Source organism: Plecotus auritus (assembly GCF_963455305.1).
Source record: "Plecotus auritus genome assembly, chromosome: 9".
Lineage (NCBI taxonomy): Eukaryota > Metazoa > Chordata > Mammalia > Chiroptera > Vespertilionidae > Plecotus > Plecotus auritus.
Window position 1 is genome coordinate 44,439,920 of NC_137783.1, and position 15,140 is coordinate 44,455,059.

The 15,140-nt window shown below is 51.7% G+C and overlaps 1 protein-coding gene across 6 annotated transcripts in view; it reads right to left on the reverse strand.

The window, feature by feature from the left end:
* Positions 1–6,580: 6,580 nt before the first annotated feature.
* Positions 6,581–15,140, reverse strand: part of LRRC20 (leucine rich repeat containing 20) — a 51,809-nt gene continuing 43,249 nt past the window's right edge. For 2 of the 6 annotated variants that reach the window (XM_080688661.1, XM_080688663.1), the window contains exons 5-6: positions 11,541–11,617; positions 9,244–9,410 (exon numbers count right to left, since the gene is read on the reverse strand). In XM_080688661.1, coding sequence (XP_080544787.1) covers positions 9,276–9,410; positions 11,541–11,617 — 212 coding nt within the window. In that variant the 3' untranslated portion in view covers positions 9,244–9,275. Of the gene's footprint in view, positions 7,125–7,936; positions 8,031–9,243; positions 11,618–15,140 lie in introns of those variants that run through there. The other 4 variants (XM_080688659.1, XM_080688660.1, XM_080688662.1 and 1 more) reach the window with 4 other exon arrangements.

Genomic DNA, 15,140 nt, shown 5'->3' on the forward strand with positions numbered 1-15,140 from the left:
TGCCTGGCTCCACTTTGCTGGGTTCTAGAACCTATAGAAACTAGGACTGTGACTCCCCTGCCCCAAGCCAGGTAAGTCACTGGGAGTGGGGCTCTGAGCTCAGCATCTGCCGGCTGGGACCTCCAGGGGTCTCCACAGCCCTGGAAGTCCAGAGTCCCAGGGTCTGTGGAACCTTATTCTGACACAGGGGAGAGGGTGGGTGATGGTGGGATCTTTCTGACACTTGCAGATGAACAGGCAGGAATTTAGTGGTCAGGAGGTCTAGTTCTGCTAAATGGTCAGCCAGTGCCTACTTAGACACTCCCAGTGACAGAGGCGTCTTTTATTGGAGAACAGCTCAAATAAGTGGGTTTTTAGGTCTTTATTCAGAAAAAATCTGCCTCCTTACCACTTCTTCTCAGTGGTTCTGGTTCTGCCCATGGGAGCCACCTGGGAGAGAAAGACTGAATGATGTAGTTGTTAGAAATGTGGGTGTGGGAATGGGACACTTGGCACTTAGCTGTGCAACTACAGACCCGTCTCTTAATCACTCTGAATATCAGCTTCCTCGCTGAGAAAATGGAGATTATATTAATACAACTGGATTGTTGTGAGGATTAATTAAGATAATGCAGGGAGAGTAAGCAGCACGATTCCCGGAAAAAGAAAAGATTAATTCATTGTATCTACCGTATTATTGTAGTTTAATGCCTTAGCCACGTGACTGTCTTGAGAATTGAGAAAACCGCATCCTGGCCTAAGAGCAGGCGAGCAATGATTTCAGTGAGGCTACGCCCTCTGCCTCCATTGCCTACACTCACCAGTGATGAGGCTGTCCACACGGTGGTAGGCATGCAGCCAGGTCACTGACGGCCAGGTGGAGGATGAGCATGTTGGTCACGATGCTCATGTGCGGGTTCTTGAGCACGATGAAGCAGACCAGGGCATTGCCCACCGTGCCGAGGCCGCCCCTGGTGAGGAGTGTCGGTAGTAGGAAGAGAAGGTGAGGTTTGCAGCCGGGGTGGCCTCAGCATGACTCCCATTCTGGCAGGGGGCAGCTGCTTTGGGAGGCTGAGAGGGTTCCACTAGGAGCAAAGGAGCCCATGGGTCAGGCTCCTCGGCAAAGAAGAGATGACTGGCTTCTCACCACGGGTGAGAACCTTCTGTGCTCCAAACCTTGACCATGCCCTGGGGACCCCAATCATGTGCTCAACCCCACTTCTAACTGGATCCAAGACTTTCAACCCACAGCCTCTCAAACCCTGACTCATGCATCCCACCTGGATTTTCCTCTACTTGTTTCCCGATGTCCCTCGGCAGTTCTCCATTTGCAAACAATTCCCCTCTGCCCCATCTACCTCCACCTTTCTCAGCCCTGCTCTCTACCCAGAGACTAACTGTAAGGACTACATCACCCAGGTTCCTTGTCCTCTGATTGCTGATCAGCCTATGAGAGGCTCCAGGAGACTGAGGGAGAAGAGAGAAGACGAGTATTGATCTCCCAACTCCCTCCATGCCTGGCCCACTACTGTCTGTGAGGCTGTCTTTAAAGCACATCTGTTAGGTGATTCATCCTCCACGACTCTAGCTCTTGCGGGGCCACAGTGGCACTGTTCTCTTCTGCACCGACAGCTTCCTGTGATTGCCAGTCCAGGCTACTTCGCCATCCCTTGCTGGTTCTCCTGCTCCACTTCCCCCTATAAAGTCTCCCTGTTAAACTTCTTCAGTTAAACCCTTTCTGAGTGCAACACCTGTTTTCTTCTGGGACCCTGACTGTTACACCCTCAAAATCTTTGATGTCCTTCCTCACTACCTCCTCCATGGAACTTTAGTTGGGAAAAGCAAGAAGGCAGTAGAGGAAGGGAGAAATTAAATTAAATTAAACTCACCAGAAAGCCATCCAAAACCAAGGCCACCACCCACCCTTCCCCTTCTCCCGGTGTGGTGATCAGCTGCTTCGTTTGCACAGCATTTAACAAAGCCCTTCCATAACTTTTATTTAATCTCACCCTCCCACTACCACATGAGGTAAACAGCTTAGGTATTAGCCCCATTTCAAATGGGGGAACTGGGATCAGAGGGGTTCCATGACTTGCTCAGGTGGCACAGGACTACGCAGCAGAGTTGGCCCTGCCCTGTGTGTCTCTGAATCAGTCCCAGGCTTCACTGCGTGTTTCTCAGCCACATTCAGAAGGGAATGGCTCAGTGTCCAGCCACAGCTCTGCTGGAAAGTCATTAGATGTAGTGATTCATGATGTCTCAGAAGCTCTCCTCCTGCCTTCCTCTGGGCCTGAATGTGGCCTGACCCGGGGGATGAAGAGCCTTCGGGGACTCTTCTGTCGCATTCAGAGCTCAGCCACTAGAGGCCCACTGGAGGCTTGGGACCTAGAGAATAGAGAGGCCCTGAGGGGGGAGTGGGCCCAATGAGCTGGCACAATCAGGGCTGCAGGGACCAGCAGGTGCCTCAGGGGCACTCTGGTGGGGGACAGCGGGCCTGCTGGTAGATGTGAAGAAGGTGGAAGTTTCCATGCACAGTGAGGAGAGGAGATAACACTCCCTTGCGTAGGCCCTTCCAGGGGCGTCTGACTGCTCCCAAACATCTTTATTTTCATATGGAAAATGTCAAACACGTACAAAAGAGAATGTTATAGTGAACATATACAAGAGTCTGTAGTTTAATGAACATTACAAGAAAGAAGAGTACAAAGAAACCCCATGCATAAATCATCCACTTTCAACCATTATCAACTCAAGGTCAATCTTGTTCCACCATGCTCCCACCTCTCTTTGCATTATTTTGAAGTGAATCATCACATGGCTTATTTTTATCCATAAATATTTCAGCTTGTATCTCTAAAAAATAGGACCAACACACCCATAACCACAGTATCTTTATCACACCTAACAAAATTAACAATTACAGTATGTCATAATATTATCAACTAGGGGCCCAGTGCACGAAAATCATCCACTCGGAGGGGGTGGTCCCTCAGCCCGGCCTGCACCCTCTGTCAGACATCCTTAGTGCTGCTGTGGAGCACCTGCCTCCTGGGTCAGTGTGTGTCATAGCAACCGGTCATTCCACTGTTTGGTCGATTTGCATATTAGCCTTTTATTATATAGGATGTGCTCATTCTAAAACAGTCCCCGTGGCCAATGCATTTGTGATGCTTCCCAGCCCAAAGGTTCTAGTGGGGTGGACAGTTCCTGTGCATGCAGCCAGCCTGCTGTCACGCCTGCCGTCACGCCTGCACCCAGGGCGCTCTCTGCTTTGCTTTCCTTGAAGCCATGAACAGGCATCACCTAACAGCGCAGGAGAGGAGCAACCTTCAACCAATGGCGAGGGGCAAACAGCAGTCAGCTCCCCACCTCCTGGGGCAAATCTCGGCTGCATTTTTCTCAGAGGGTCCCCAGAGGGGTAGAATCCCTAGTTGCCTACAGCTAACCCAGCTCAATAATGCCCCGGTTTCTTTCCTTTCTCCCTTGCCCATCTCACTCTCCTGACTTCTGCTTCCACGCATTTCCTCCCCAATCAACTCCTTGTACCCAAGTCCTGGTCTTAGGGTATGCTTTCAGAAGCAGAAGAATCCAAACACAGATGTCAGTGACTATCTCTGCATGTATTTTACCTACATAAACAATAATAAGCCCATGTAATTTTGCCTAAACGGGATCATATGACATGTGTTCTAAAACCTGCTCTTTTTGATTACTCACAGTAGGCAGTGAACATATTTTCATACAAGTAAATAAAATCCTAGACACAGTTCTTAATGTCTGCATAGTATGCAGTTAGAGGTGTGTGTGATCTTTGATTTACTTGATTTGTGGACATCTAGATGGTTTCCAGTTTCGCACTGTGCTGAAATGCTCTAGTTCATACCTTTGCAAGTCACAGGATGTCCTCTGAGGAAATGTTGAGATGCGTGATTGCTTTATTGTCTCCTATGTGTTTGATCATTTATCCTGGAACTTTAATAGAGGTCAATATTCATCTTAGGAGCTCAGAGTTGTTTTAAAAAGCTATCTTCCCATCCTTTTTGGAAACCAGGACATTTTCCCATCTTCAGTTTTCTGGCACTTCATTCTCTGTCATTTCCTTTCAGGCCATGATTACATCTGCACACGCCTCCAGGTCCCTGAGATGCATTTATCTGGGCTGCAGTTTGTGGCTTGGTGCCTTCTTATCACTTATTTTGGGTTTCCATTTCCGCCTTAAGCCCTTTATTCCAGCATTGGAAGTAATATGGCCTGTGCTCTGCCCTGCCTGCCTGCCTTTGTGAGTGAAGGTTACACCACACACCCCAATCCCTGAGCAGATTCCTTCTTGGTCTCCTTTACGGAGACTCTGTCTTTGCCCGTTTCCCCAGCTTCCAGCCACTGGGGCTTGGTGCTTTGCTAACACTTTTTTTACACATCCTACCAATCTTCCAGATTCTTCTGCACATTTGTTTGTGAGGCCAGTCTCCAGTGGAGGGAGGTGGAAGGGTGGGGGGCTCCCAGCTGACAGGTATCCCATAGCTGGCTCCCTGGGTCTGCTCCCCTGCCACTGAGTGGGGTCCTGGAGACGGAGGTGGGCAAGGAGCGTGTGCTCACAGCCCCAGCCCTTTGCCAGGTGTCACTCCACTCACGGACGGACTCAGCCTGCCAGGGGCCAGGGCTGAGGGAGTGCTTCTGCTCCCAGGGCTCTGCCATCTGCCATCGCTGGGGAGGGAGGGGGCCCGCTGGGCATCCTTGCCATGACACCCTGCACACCTGTGCCCACTGTAGTACCCCCCTGCCCACCTCACCCAGCCAAGTGATGGGGCTTCTTCAGCAGAGATGATCACAGCATTAAAGTGGGGACACACACCCCTGTCCACAGAAGTCCGGGCAGCGTCTTCCAATAACTGTACACCCCTCTCATGCCCCACATCCCAGCTCCAGATCCCACTCTTTATCATCATACCCCAGCCTGACACCTCCCACCCCACCTCACCCCTTACCCCTCCTCCTCCCCCTCCCCCCCTCACCATCACCCAGCCTGGTGTCCAGGCCTCCAGGCCCTCCTGAGAAGGGGATGAGAGGCGATGTGAACACACAGGAGGGCTAAGGGAGGGAGCTGAGGCACCCCATCAGCTCTGAGCTCTGAGGAGAGTGGGGACAACGTTGGGTAGCTGACCTCTGACTCTGGAATTGATCCGCCCAGGCGCTCACCAGATGCTTATCCTGGAGCAAGTGTCTTACTTGCAGCTTGTGTTAGTTAAGTGGTTTTGAGAGGTGTAGAGGAGATGATGTCAGTGTCTGTTCAGCACATAGGTGTTCAACAAATGGTGCCTTAAGCTAGATGGGGACCAACTTCCTCCGACCATTCCGCCGTCAGGCACCCAACAGCCACCACCACAGACTTTTGTCACATGGATTGAGGTCTCAGGTTCCAGGCAGATGAAAGAGTGAATGGACCATTCTTTCCTTCACTGGGGGTCAGGGGGCTATTTCAGGGGGGCCCTGGGGAAACAGGGACATCAGGCCCCTTCCTAGTCTCCTTCTCCCTCCAGCTCCTCCTCTGCCCTGAGTGCCTGGCAGAGTCACAGAGCTAGAAGGGCCTTAGAGGTCACCGAGTCTAACCCTGGCCTGGGTTAGGGTCACCAAGTCTAACCCTAACCCTAACCCTAACCCTAACCCTAACCCTAACCCTAATGCCCAGCAGTGGGTACTCCTGCCCTCAAACTACTCTCTCTTACGCCAGGACAGTCCTTCAGAGAGCTGGAGGGAAGGTGCCCTCTCAAACCTGCCCTTCTGAAGGTCAGACCCCGAGTTTCTTTGGGCTTTTTTCTTCCTGTGACTTGCCTCCATTTCATCTGTAAAATGGGGATAACAATAGTACCTATCTCCCAGAATTGTTTGTGAAGATTAAAAGAGTTACTCTATGTCCAGCACTTGGAATAGTGTCTGGCACATAGTAAATGCCCAGTAAATGTTATTTACTCATATTATTACTGTACTGAGTCCACCTTCTTGTGGAAGTACTCACGGTTCTTCTAAAGTCCTTCTGATAGTCAGGACCCAGAACGGTGACAGGTCATATCAAGCCCTCTGGACCAGTGCAGAGTTCAGGGCACTGCTGTAAAGTCTGTACAGCCCAGCACTGCCATTTACTGCATGTGTGACGATGAGCAAGTTATATAAATAACCTCTTTGCGCCTCAGTTTCCTCTGTTCTACAACATAGGGATAATAACAGCACCTACCATGTAGTAACACACTTACAAAAGTACCTGGCACATAGTAGGTGCACAACAAATCTGAGCTGTATTTATTTGGATACTAGGCTTTGAATAAGATAGTCTCACTTTCTCTTTCCTTTCCCCTCTCTTTTTTCTTTAGCAGCCACATTATTCTAGGGCATTAACTTAAGCTTGTGGCAAATTCCCCCACGTCCCATCTTTTTAATTTGAATAGTTCTGGATCACAGAGCCACTCTTTCTTCTGCCTCCTCTACTACAGACAAATTTCTTCTACCATCGGAACCAGCTACATGTGGCACCATACAAAACAAACTCAGTGGGTCCAAGCTTTGAGGGGCAGGCAGGGCAGTGCCATGGAGAGAGAGACCTGGGAATGAATCCTTCCTCCACCATTTATTATCTGTGTGATGCAGGGTGAGTCACTTAAGCCTTCTGTGTTTCCCATCTGCACAGTGGGATTTACAATCATACCCTCAAGGCTGCAGTGAGGATTAAAAGTTAAGTGCCAATGATATCCCAAAGTTATGGATAAAGGCCAAACATATAGAATGGGTAAAGATCTTCCCATGCAGGTTTTTTAAAGTGCCTCCTCTCACTCCCCTCCTTCCCCCAACAGGGTTCCCAGAAGTCCTGAGGCACCCTAATGCTGTTTCAGATCATACCTTCTTCCAAGTTCACCTGAACTGAAGGAACTGGAGGCTGGGCCCTTCCCAGTCCTGAATCTCAGATCCAGAGCCTTTCAGACAAATAGGAAACCACTACTCCTATTCGGTAGTGAAGCCACTGAGGCTAATGCCTCACCCAACATTGCACAGCTGGACAGTGGGGAAGAGAGGACACTCCTCTGGACTCCTTGTAGATAGGCCCTGCTAGCCTCCACCTGACTCTGTTCTCGAGGTTCTTGGTCTTCTGGGAGCATCTGAGAAACAATGGGTGCTGTCACCCAGGGCACAGAGCAATCCCTGTCCTTGCTGAAGAGCCCCACCCTTTCCATGCCCTCCAGGGTTTCCTGCTCTGCCCATTCCGGCAAGCCCTTGGCCTGGCCTCTTACCTTTAGGGGAACTGCTCTCCATCCCACCCCCCACCCCACTCCCCACAGCTGTGGCTTAGGGATGCATGATGCCTTTCACATGAACTCCTCTAAGCAGAGTTGGAACTGTGTTCTGAGATGTCTGAGAGAGTGGCAGGTGCCCGAGAGGACTGGCATGAAGCTGGTGGTGGGAAAGCCAAGCATCTTGGAGGGGAGACCCAGCCTCTCTCTCCCTGGCTGAAAATGCATGCGAGGCGAGGAAGGCCACTGGCATAGCCACCATTTAGAAAAGGCTCAGAAGCCACAGGGAAATGTAAGGGGCCCTCAGCCTGGTGGCAATATGGTCTCTGGAAAGCAGATGCCCAGCAGAATTCTCAGCATTTCTTTGGTGATGGAGGGGTAGGAGAGGCGGGGCTGTCCCCTTGAAGAGCGAGGCCAAGGGGGCTGCAGAGAGGCTAATGTCTAGACCAGGGTAGAGTCCTTGCGAGGCGGTTCCCCTCCCTTCTTCAGCCAGCCTCTGCTGAACACTGCCTGCAAAGTGCTTTGAAATGGTCATTAGAGCTCTCCCCAAGGAAGGCGATCAGTGCTGTTATCTGCAGGGGAGGGTTCTAATGGCTGACACACCCAGGGAACAAGTAGGGCAGCAGGTCAAGGAGAGGCCAGGAGCGTTAAGCAGATAAGCTCCAATCACCGAGACTCACCGAGGGCCCTGGAGCAGGAGCCAGGAAGCCTGGGCATTTGTGTGGGCTCTGCCAGGAGCTCCCTGCATGTCTTCAGGCAGGTCACTCCAACCATCTGTAAAATGGGAGAGGTTTGGACCAGAACGTTCTCACTCTGACAGTTTACCTTTTCCTCTAGAGCAGGGGTGGGGAACGTCTGGCCCTCCAAATCATTTGGTCTGGCCCTGCCAAGGCATTAGGGGTGAGTTAATTAAATGTTTGACCAATTATAGCAGGCTAAGTTTTAGGTTGATCATTTTGTATGGCCTGAGAACAATGTCATAAATATTCAAATGGCCCTTGGCCGAAAGAAGGTTCCCCACCCCTGCTTTAGAGAACCCAAGGCATTTCTTTCTCTGGGGCTGGGGCACCCTGAGGAGCTGCAGCTCTGGCCAGGGGAGGGGTGGGGGCATGCGATGAGGAGGGCTTCTAGCTCAGGGTGGAGTTCAGATCGGCCTCCACAGTGTTAGGAAGAACATGTCTTTGGGAAGGTGTTGAAGCCGCTTGAGGAAAGTGGGCAGCTCTCTGGGGCAGCCAGCTAATGGCGGACCTTGGCCAGGTTGTCCCTGTGCATCCCCTTCACTTCACAGGCAGAAAACGGGGCCAGAGAAGGGGAGGGGTGTTTCCACTCACAGAGCTGGAAGGGTTGTTACAGGGATTAAATGAGTGATTCTAACGTGCTCAGACACTCTAGGTACCCCTGCGCTATGGGTCTGTTAAATGAAAATAATGGAGTGTCTGGCCTAAAACTCCAGGCAAACTCTGAAAGGTTGGCTTTTCAGATTTAGAAAAAAAACTGATTGACCTTGAACCCATGAGCGCTTTCTAACTTGCACCAGGACACCTGGAGCGCTGGGTCCGCCTGTCTGCTCTGGGGATCTGGGCTGGGACTTCGCATGTCTTACCAGCTACCTGGTGTCAGTGCTGCTGGTTCAGACTCCTGAGAACATGGACCCTGAGGGATGAATTGCTAAGGGTGTAATTTCTGGCATCAGTAAGGGAAAAATTGGGGGACAACGGGTTCCTTTATCCGCCCCCAGGTATATGGGTCTCCCCAGGTATGTGAGTCTCCCCAGGGCTGATGATTAGCTGCTCTGCAGCAGCACAGCTTTAGGGCATGCGTCAATTCCTGCTGGCTGCACCTGGGCCCCTCTGTGACTCTATTAGGTATCACCTCAGCCTAGCTTTCAACCAGAAGGGCAGCCCCTCCTCTTCTCAGGTGGGCAGGTTTGACACCCAGGCTATGGGGCCTGTGTGGTGAGAATGAATCAAACACCAACCAGGCAGGTGAAACCAATGCATTCTTTATTGCAGACTGAAGCTAAGGGCTCACACTGTGCTCTGATCTGGGGCTTCTCTGCTGCCCAGCTTTCCCAGAGAGGTCAGGGCACGCTCTCCAAGCAGGGTAGGATGCAGCTTCCAGAAACAACCCCTCTGAAAGGCCTGAGATGAGGACCTGGGGAAGGAGCAGCTTGGCTTCAGGGTGAACCAGAAAGGGAGGCCAGAAGGCCGGGCAAATCCAACCCTTATCTCCTGGGGACTCCAGGTCACTCCCTTCACACAGACTCTGAAAAGATCTGAGGCCCCGGGTGGGAGTGAAGGGCTGCTTTAGGGAGGGGGATGGGCACAGACTTGGTGTTGGGGAAAGCTGAGAAATTCCACCTTTCACTCCCAGGCCATCCCCAGGCCATGCTTCTTAAACAGTAAAGTGCTTGTAGGAATCCCTGGGCATCTGGAGTGCCGGCTCTGATCCCAGAGGTCCGGGATTAGGCCTGGGGTCCTTGTCTCTAACAAGCTCCCATAGGTACTGATGCAGACCACACTGAGTTGCAGGCTCTGGCCATACACTGCCTTTTTGCATATCAGGAAAATGCACTCCTTCTTCAACAAGGAGAAACCCCACTCCAGAACATGGTGAGTGGGGCCCGGCCAGGCTGGGCTAGACTGCAGCCCTCACTTGTCCCCGGCTGAACGGCTGAACGCTGAACTCGTAGCCCTGGAGATCTTATCTGGCCTCCTCACCCTGAAAACCCTTTTCCCAGAGCTTGACCCACCAGGCCTGGGAGATGAGCAGAGTGAACAGGCATCTCCTGGGACGCTGAGTCCTTGAGTGCTTGGTGACAGGCCTACAATCTCCCAACCTGTCAGCTTCTTGCCAAGAGACAGGAGGCCTGGGGAGGGCAGCCTCCAGGCTGGGGAAGAGGAAGGAGATGAGGAAGGGAATGGGAACATTCTGAGAAAGGGTCAGTGCTCTGAGTGTGGCAGGGTGGCCACTGGCCCACGGAAGTAGGATTTGGGTGGCCTGGTTTGCCCCAAGTCCTGGGGACTCAGGCATCTCCCACAGACTCCGATAAAAGTCCAGACCAGGTGGGCTCTGATCTGCTTGCTCCACAGATGAGGTGGGAGGTAGATACCTGCAGGATCAAGAGGTCAGGGGTTCTCCACACCACAGGTATTGTCACAGGAAGCCAGAGCCCAGGCCCTCACATGGTGGAGCCACTGGTTGTCCCTGTGTGCCGGTCCTGTCCCCGTGTGAGCACTCAAAGCCCCAAGAAACATGGATGGCAGGTCACCCTATTGCCTGGCCAGGCTCCAGGTGCAGGGTCTAGAAATGATGAGGTTATCAGGGCTCTGAGTGGTGACCGGGGGCTGGCCAGCTGCAATCCAATGGTCCATAGTGCCGCCTGCCTCCAGGTGAACCAATGACAAGGCAGCCAATGGCTTTCTTTCTCTCTGGGACATTCTCCTATAGCTCAAGGGGTGGTGCCAGGCACAGCTGGTCACTCCAGCAATGTCTTAATCATGAGGAAGGATGGAGCCAACTTGATCTGCTCCCCAGTTTCCCTGCCTGATGGCCCTGGGGCTTCTATGTAAACATCATCAGCCCTGCTGCAGCGTCCGCACTCTCTCCGCAGCTTTCCCACAACTTCCGGTTCAGGCTCCTGCCAATCCAGGGATCCACAGGGCTCAGGATGGGGCACGGAGAAGGGTTGGTTCTCAGGAAGCAATAAATAGATGCAGGTTGTCTTCTGTTCATCTCAGGGCAGCGACTGGCTCTCAGCACTAGAAGCAAGGCCTCAACCCACAGGGGCCCAGGAAATGCTCAGCGATGCTCAGCTGCGAGCTCAGAAGATACCGAGGATTCGAAGACATGGAGGCTTGTGTTCCCTAAAAGGCCTCCACGGAGGCAGAGATCCACTGCCACTAGCCCTTTCCCGAAATTATAAGTCTGGGAGAGGGTGGGGGCCTCCCCAAGTTTGCACAGAGGCTATGAATGCCTAGAGTCCTGGCTCTAGCCCCCACCTCGCCTCCTCTTCTGGGCATTCCAGGACCCTCTACAGTTCTAAGCTATCTATCCTGGACCGCTGCACCCCCTCCCACGCGCTGTTGGGCCCACCCATCCCCAGCCCTCCAAGCTTGGCCGTCCACAGGCCCTTGGGGATCCCTCCCCTCAGGGTGCCAGGCCAACTGGCTTCTGTCCCTTCTGGGTGGGCATAAGGAGGGAGGCCTAAGGTGGGGGGGCCCGCGTGCCCTCTGGAGACATGAGCATGTCAAACTTGATGAGTGGCGGGGCGATGACGCGCACCTCGGCGTTCAGCGGGTTGAAGCGGAGATTGATGCTGCGCAAGGCAGGCATGGCAGCAAGCTTCTCCACGGGCACATCTGTTGGGGAGAGAGGGATAGATTAGGGGGCTGGAGCCAAGAAAGATGATGGAACAGGAAGACGCTGACACTCGGTGGGAGCGGCTCTCCATCACCCACCGCACATGGGCTCCTGGCGCCCAGCCCTGCATGAGGGGCCATCAGGGCCTCCCAGGGCACCACAACGACATGCAGAAAAGCATCCTAAAAATAAAGTTGAACATCGGACTTCCATTTATCCCAGCAATTCCACTCATGGGTAGAACTGAGAGAACTGCAAACAGGTCCTCAAATACTCAGTCACAAATGTACACAGCAGGACTATTCACAGTAGCCAAGTGTCCCCAACAGATGAATGAAGAAACAAAATGTGGAGACAGTCTTTAAGAGCACGCAGATATCTTGCTCCTCACCCACATTTAGCATCCATTGCCCCTAGATTCAACATCCATGGCGGATTCCTGCCTGCTCAGCTCTGCATGTTGGTTACAAAATTAGGATTTTCCAACTCCAGCATTACTCTAAGCAAGGGCCTTCCCTTCTCTCCCATCTACCCATTTATTACCAATATGGACACCTGTTTCTTACAATTCATTATTGTATTTAATTATCTTGGTGCTCCAATTGTTCCAGATTTACTGGTAGCCAGTAGGAGCCGATCCCAACTTTACCACTCTTTCTGCTCATTTAAGATCATTGTCTGAGAAAGAAGACCTCCCTTACAAGTGGGAAAGTAAGAAGAAAAGCTCCTAGCCCTAGTTGGTTTGGCTCAGTGGATAGAGCATCGGCCTGCAGACTGAAGGGTCCTGGGTTCGATTCTGTTCAAGGGCACATGGCCAGGTTGTGGGCTCGATCCCTAGTAGGGGGCATGCAGGAGGCAGCTGATCAATAATTCTCTCTCATTATTGATTCTATTTCTCTCTCCCTTTTTCTCTGAAATCAATAAAAATAAAATCAATAAAAATATTTTTTTTAAAAAAATTCTCTCTCTCTAAAAAAAAAAAAAAAAAGAATAGCTCCCAAATAACCACCAGGTGGGAATGAGTTAGAGAGGGCCTTGCCAGAGAAACCGGATTTGGGGAAACAAAATGAGTTGAAGGCGAGGTCACTGAACCTGAGCAAGTGCCTCCAGCTCCCCACTGGTGAGCCAAGCTGCCGCCCACCAGGCAGGACTGCAGACTCCCGAGTACACGGTCCTGGAGCGCAGGCCAGCTCCTCTCCACTCACACCAAGGTTCTTGGGCATAAATGTGCCTTTGGGAACTAGCCCACTTACTATGGCTCTGCTTCCACTGCCTGTGACTTACTGATAAAGCTCCTTCTGAAGATGCCAGGTGAGCAGGCTGTGCTACAGGAGAACCAGGAGAGGGGATTTGTGGTCACTGGGCCCAGGGGCCAGTGGAAAGAGGAACCCTGAGGGAGGGAGGTAAATCCACATGTGGCAGGACAGTAAGAATCTAGGAAAATCCCTGGACAAGTGAATGGGGAAACTGAAACAAGAAAATTAGACAAGGCCAAACCGTCTGGGCAGCTTGCAGCCAGTTTGTGAATACCAAGACCTTATCTTCCCCAACCAAGAACACTTGAGAGCAAATGGTTCATGCCCTCCTCCCTGACCAGGGAACGCAGAGCTTAAATCACCCTGGCCTGCGAAAACGGAGAACAAAGACCCAGTTAACGCCACGTGTGCCAGCTAAACCCAAGGACAGATGAAGTTGGGGAACAAATAACAAAAACCACATTAAAGCCAGACAGACCTACGATAACAGTAAAACAGCAAAACGGACCAAAGAGCAATCCAAAACTCCCTGATGCGCTCATTTTGATGCATCAGCCATATTAAAAAACTCATCTTGAAAGCTGATGAATATTCTGCTGTAAACCTCCCCTAAGATTCTCGCCAGCAGAAAAATAAAAGATGAAAATCCCTTAAGACAAAGACTCGGTGCAGGTCACTCTAGGGCATGCCCATGCTCCTTCCTGGGCAAGAACATTTTATTTCTTCCTAAACTCTAAGGCTCCCCAAGAGACTTGCGACCCAGGGAGCAGTGGGCAGCGGCAGCTCGACCCAGGCTCATGCCCTGATCCTATCTCCAAGGCCGCCTTTTTCTCTGACTTTCCAGGGAGCTAACGCAGCCCCGCTGTGGCTCACTTCTGTCCTATACTGTCTCCAGAGAGCCAGAGCAGAGCACCACGTAGGCTCTCCCCTATTGTTTGTTTGTTTGTTTCTTTTTTGTTGTTGTTAATCCTCACCTGAGGATATTTTTTCCATTGATTTTTAGAGAGAGTGGGAGGGAGGGGACGACAGAGAGACACACTGATGTGAGAGAGACATCAATTGGTTGCCTCCTGCACGCACCCCAACAGGGGCTGGGGATTGAGCCTGCAACCGAGGTAGATGCCCTTGACCAGAATCGAACTGGCGACCCTTCAGTCTGAGGGCTGAAGCTCTATCCACTGAGCCAGACCAGCTAGGGCTCCTCTGTTGTTTCTCCTATCCCAGTGGTCGGCAAACTGCGGCTCACGAGCCGCGGTTTGCTGCTCTGTTGACTAATGAGTTTGCCGACCACTGGGATAGGGGCTTAATCACAAGGAACAACAACAGCCTGTAATTATTGGAATCAACAGTCTAGGTCAGTGGTCAGCAAACTCATTAGTCAACAGAGCAGCAAACCACGGCTCGCGAGCCGCATGTGGCTTGCAAGCCGCAGTTTGCTGACCACTGTTCTATCCTAAGTCCTTCCTCCGTTTCACTGTCTGTCCCCAGCTTTCATAACATACTCTCAAACTCACCTGGACTCACGTTGTGAAATCTTTCCTACACAAAGTCGAGAACCCACACACTACAGGCTGGCCTGAGGCAGACCTACTCCGGGACAGCTGTGAGCTCTCCTGATGTAGACACACACACACACACACACACACACACACACACACACACACCAGACACACACACCAGACAGACACACACACACACACACACACACACACACACACACACACACACACACACACACACCAGACAGTCATTGGGAAGAGGAGGAAAAAGGAGGTTACAGCTTCTTCAGGGATAGAATGGGATTGTTGGTGGGAGGTTCTGACCCAACTTGGTGGTTCCATCTCATCTGCACACTGGAATCATCTAGGGCAGTGGTCGGCAAACTCATTAGTCAACAGAGCCAAATATCAACAGTACAACGATTGAAATTTCTTTTGAGAGCCAAATTTTTTAAACTTAAACTTCTTCTAACGCCACTTCTTCAAAATAGACTCGCCCAGGCCGTGGTATTTTGTGGAAGGGCCACACTCAAGGGGCCAAAGAGCCGCATGTGGCTCGCGAGCCGCAGTTTGCCGACCACGGATCTAGGGAGTTTCAAAAACCATCCAGCCCCAAACCCACCATCAGAGATTCTGATTTAATTGGCAGGGGCTGTGGTCTTGGCACAGGGTTTTTATAAAGCTCCCTGAATGACGTGAATGTACATCCAGTTCGAGCACCTCCGATCTTCCAGTACTTCCATCCGGGGCGCTGTCCCCCTGCTCCG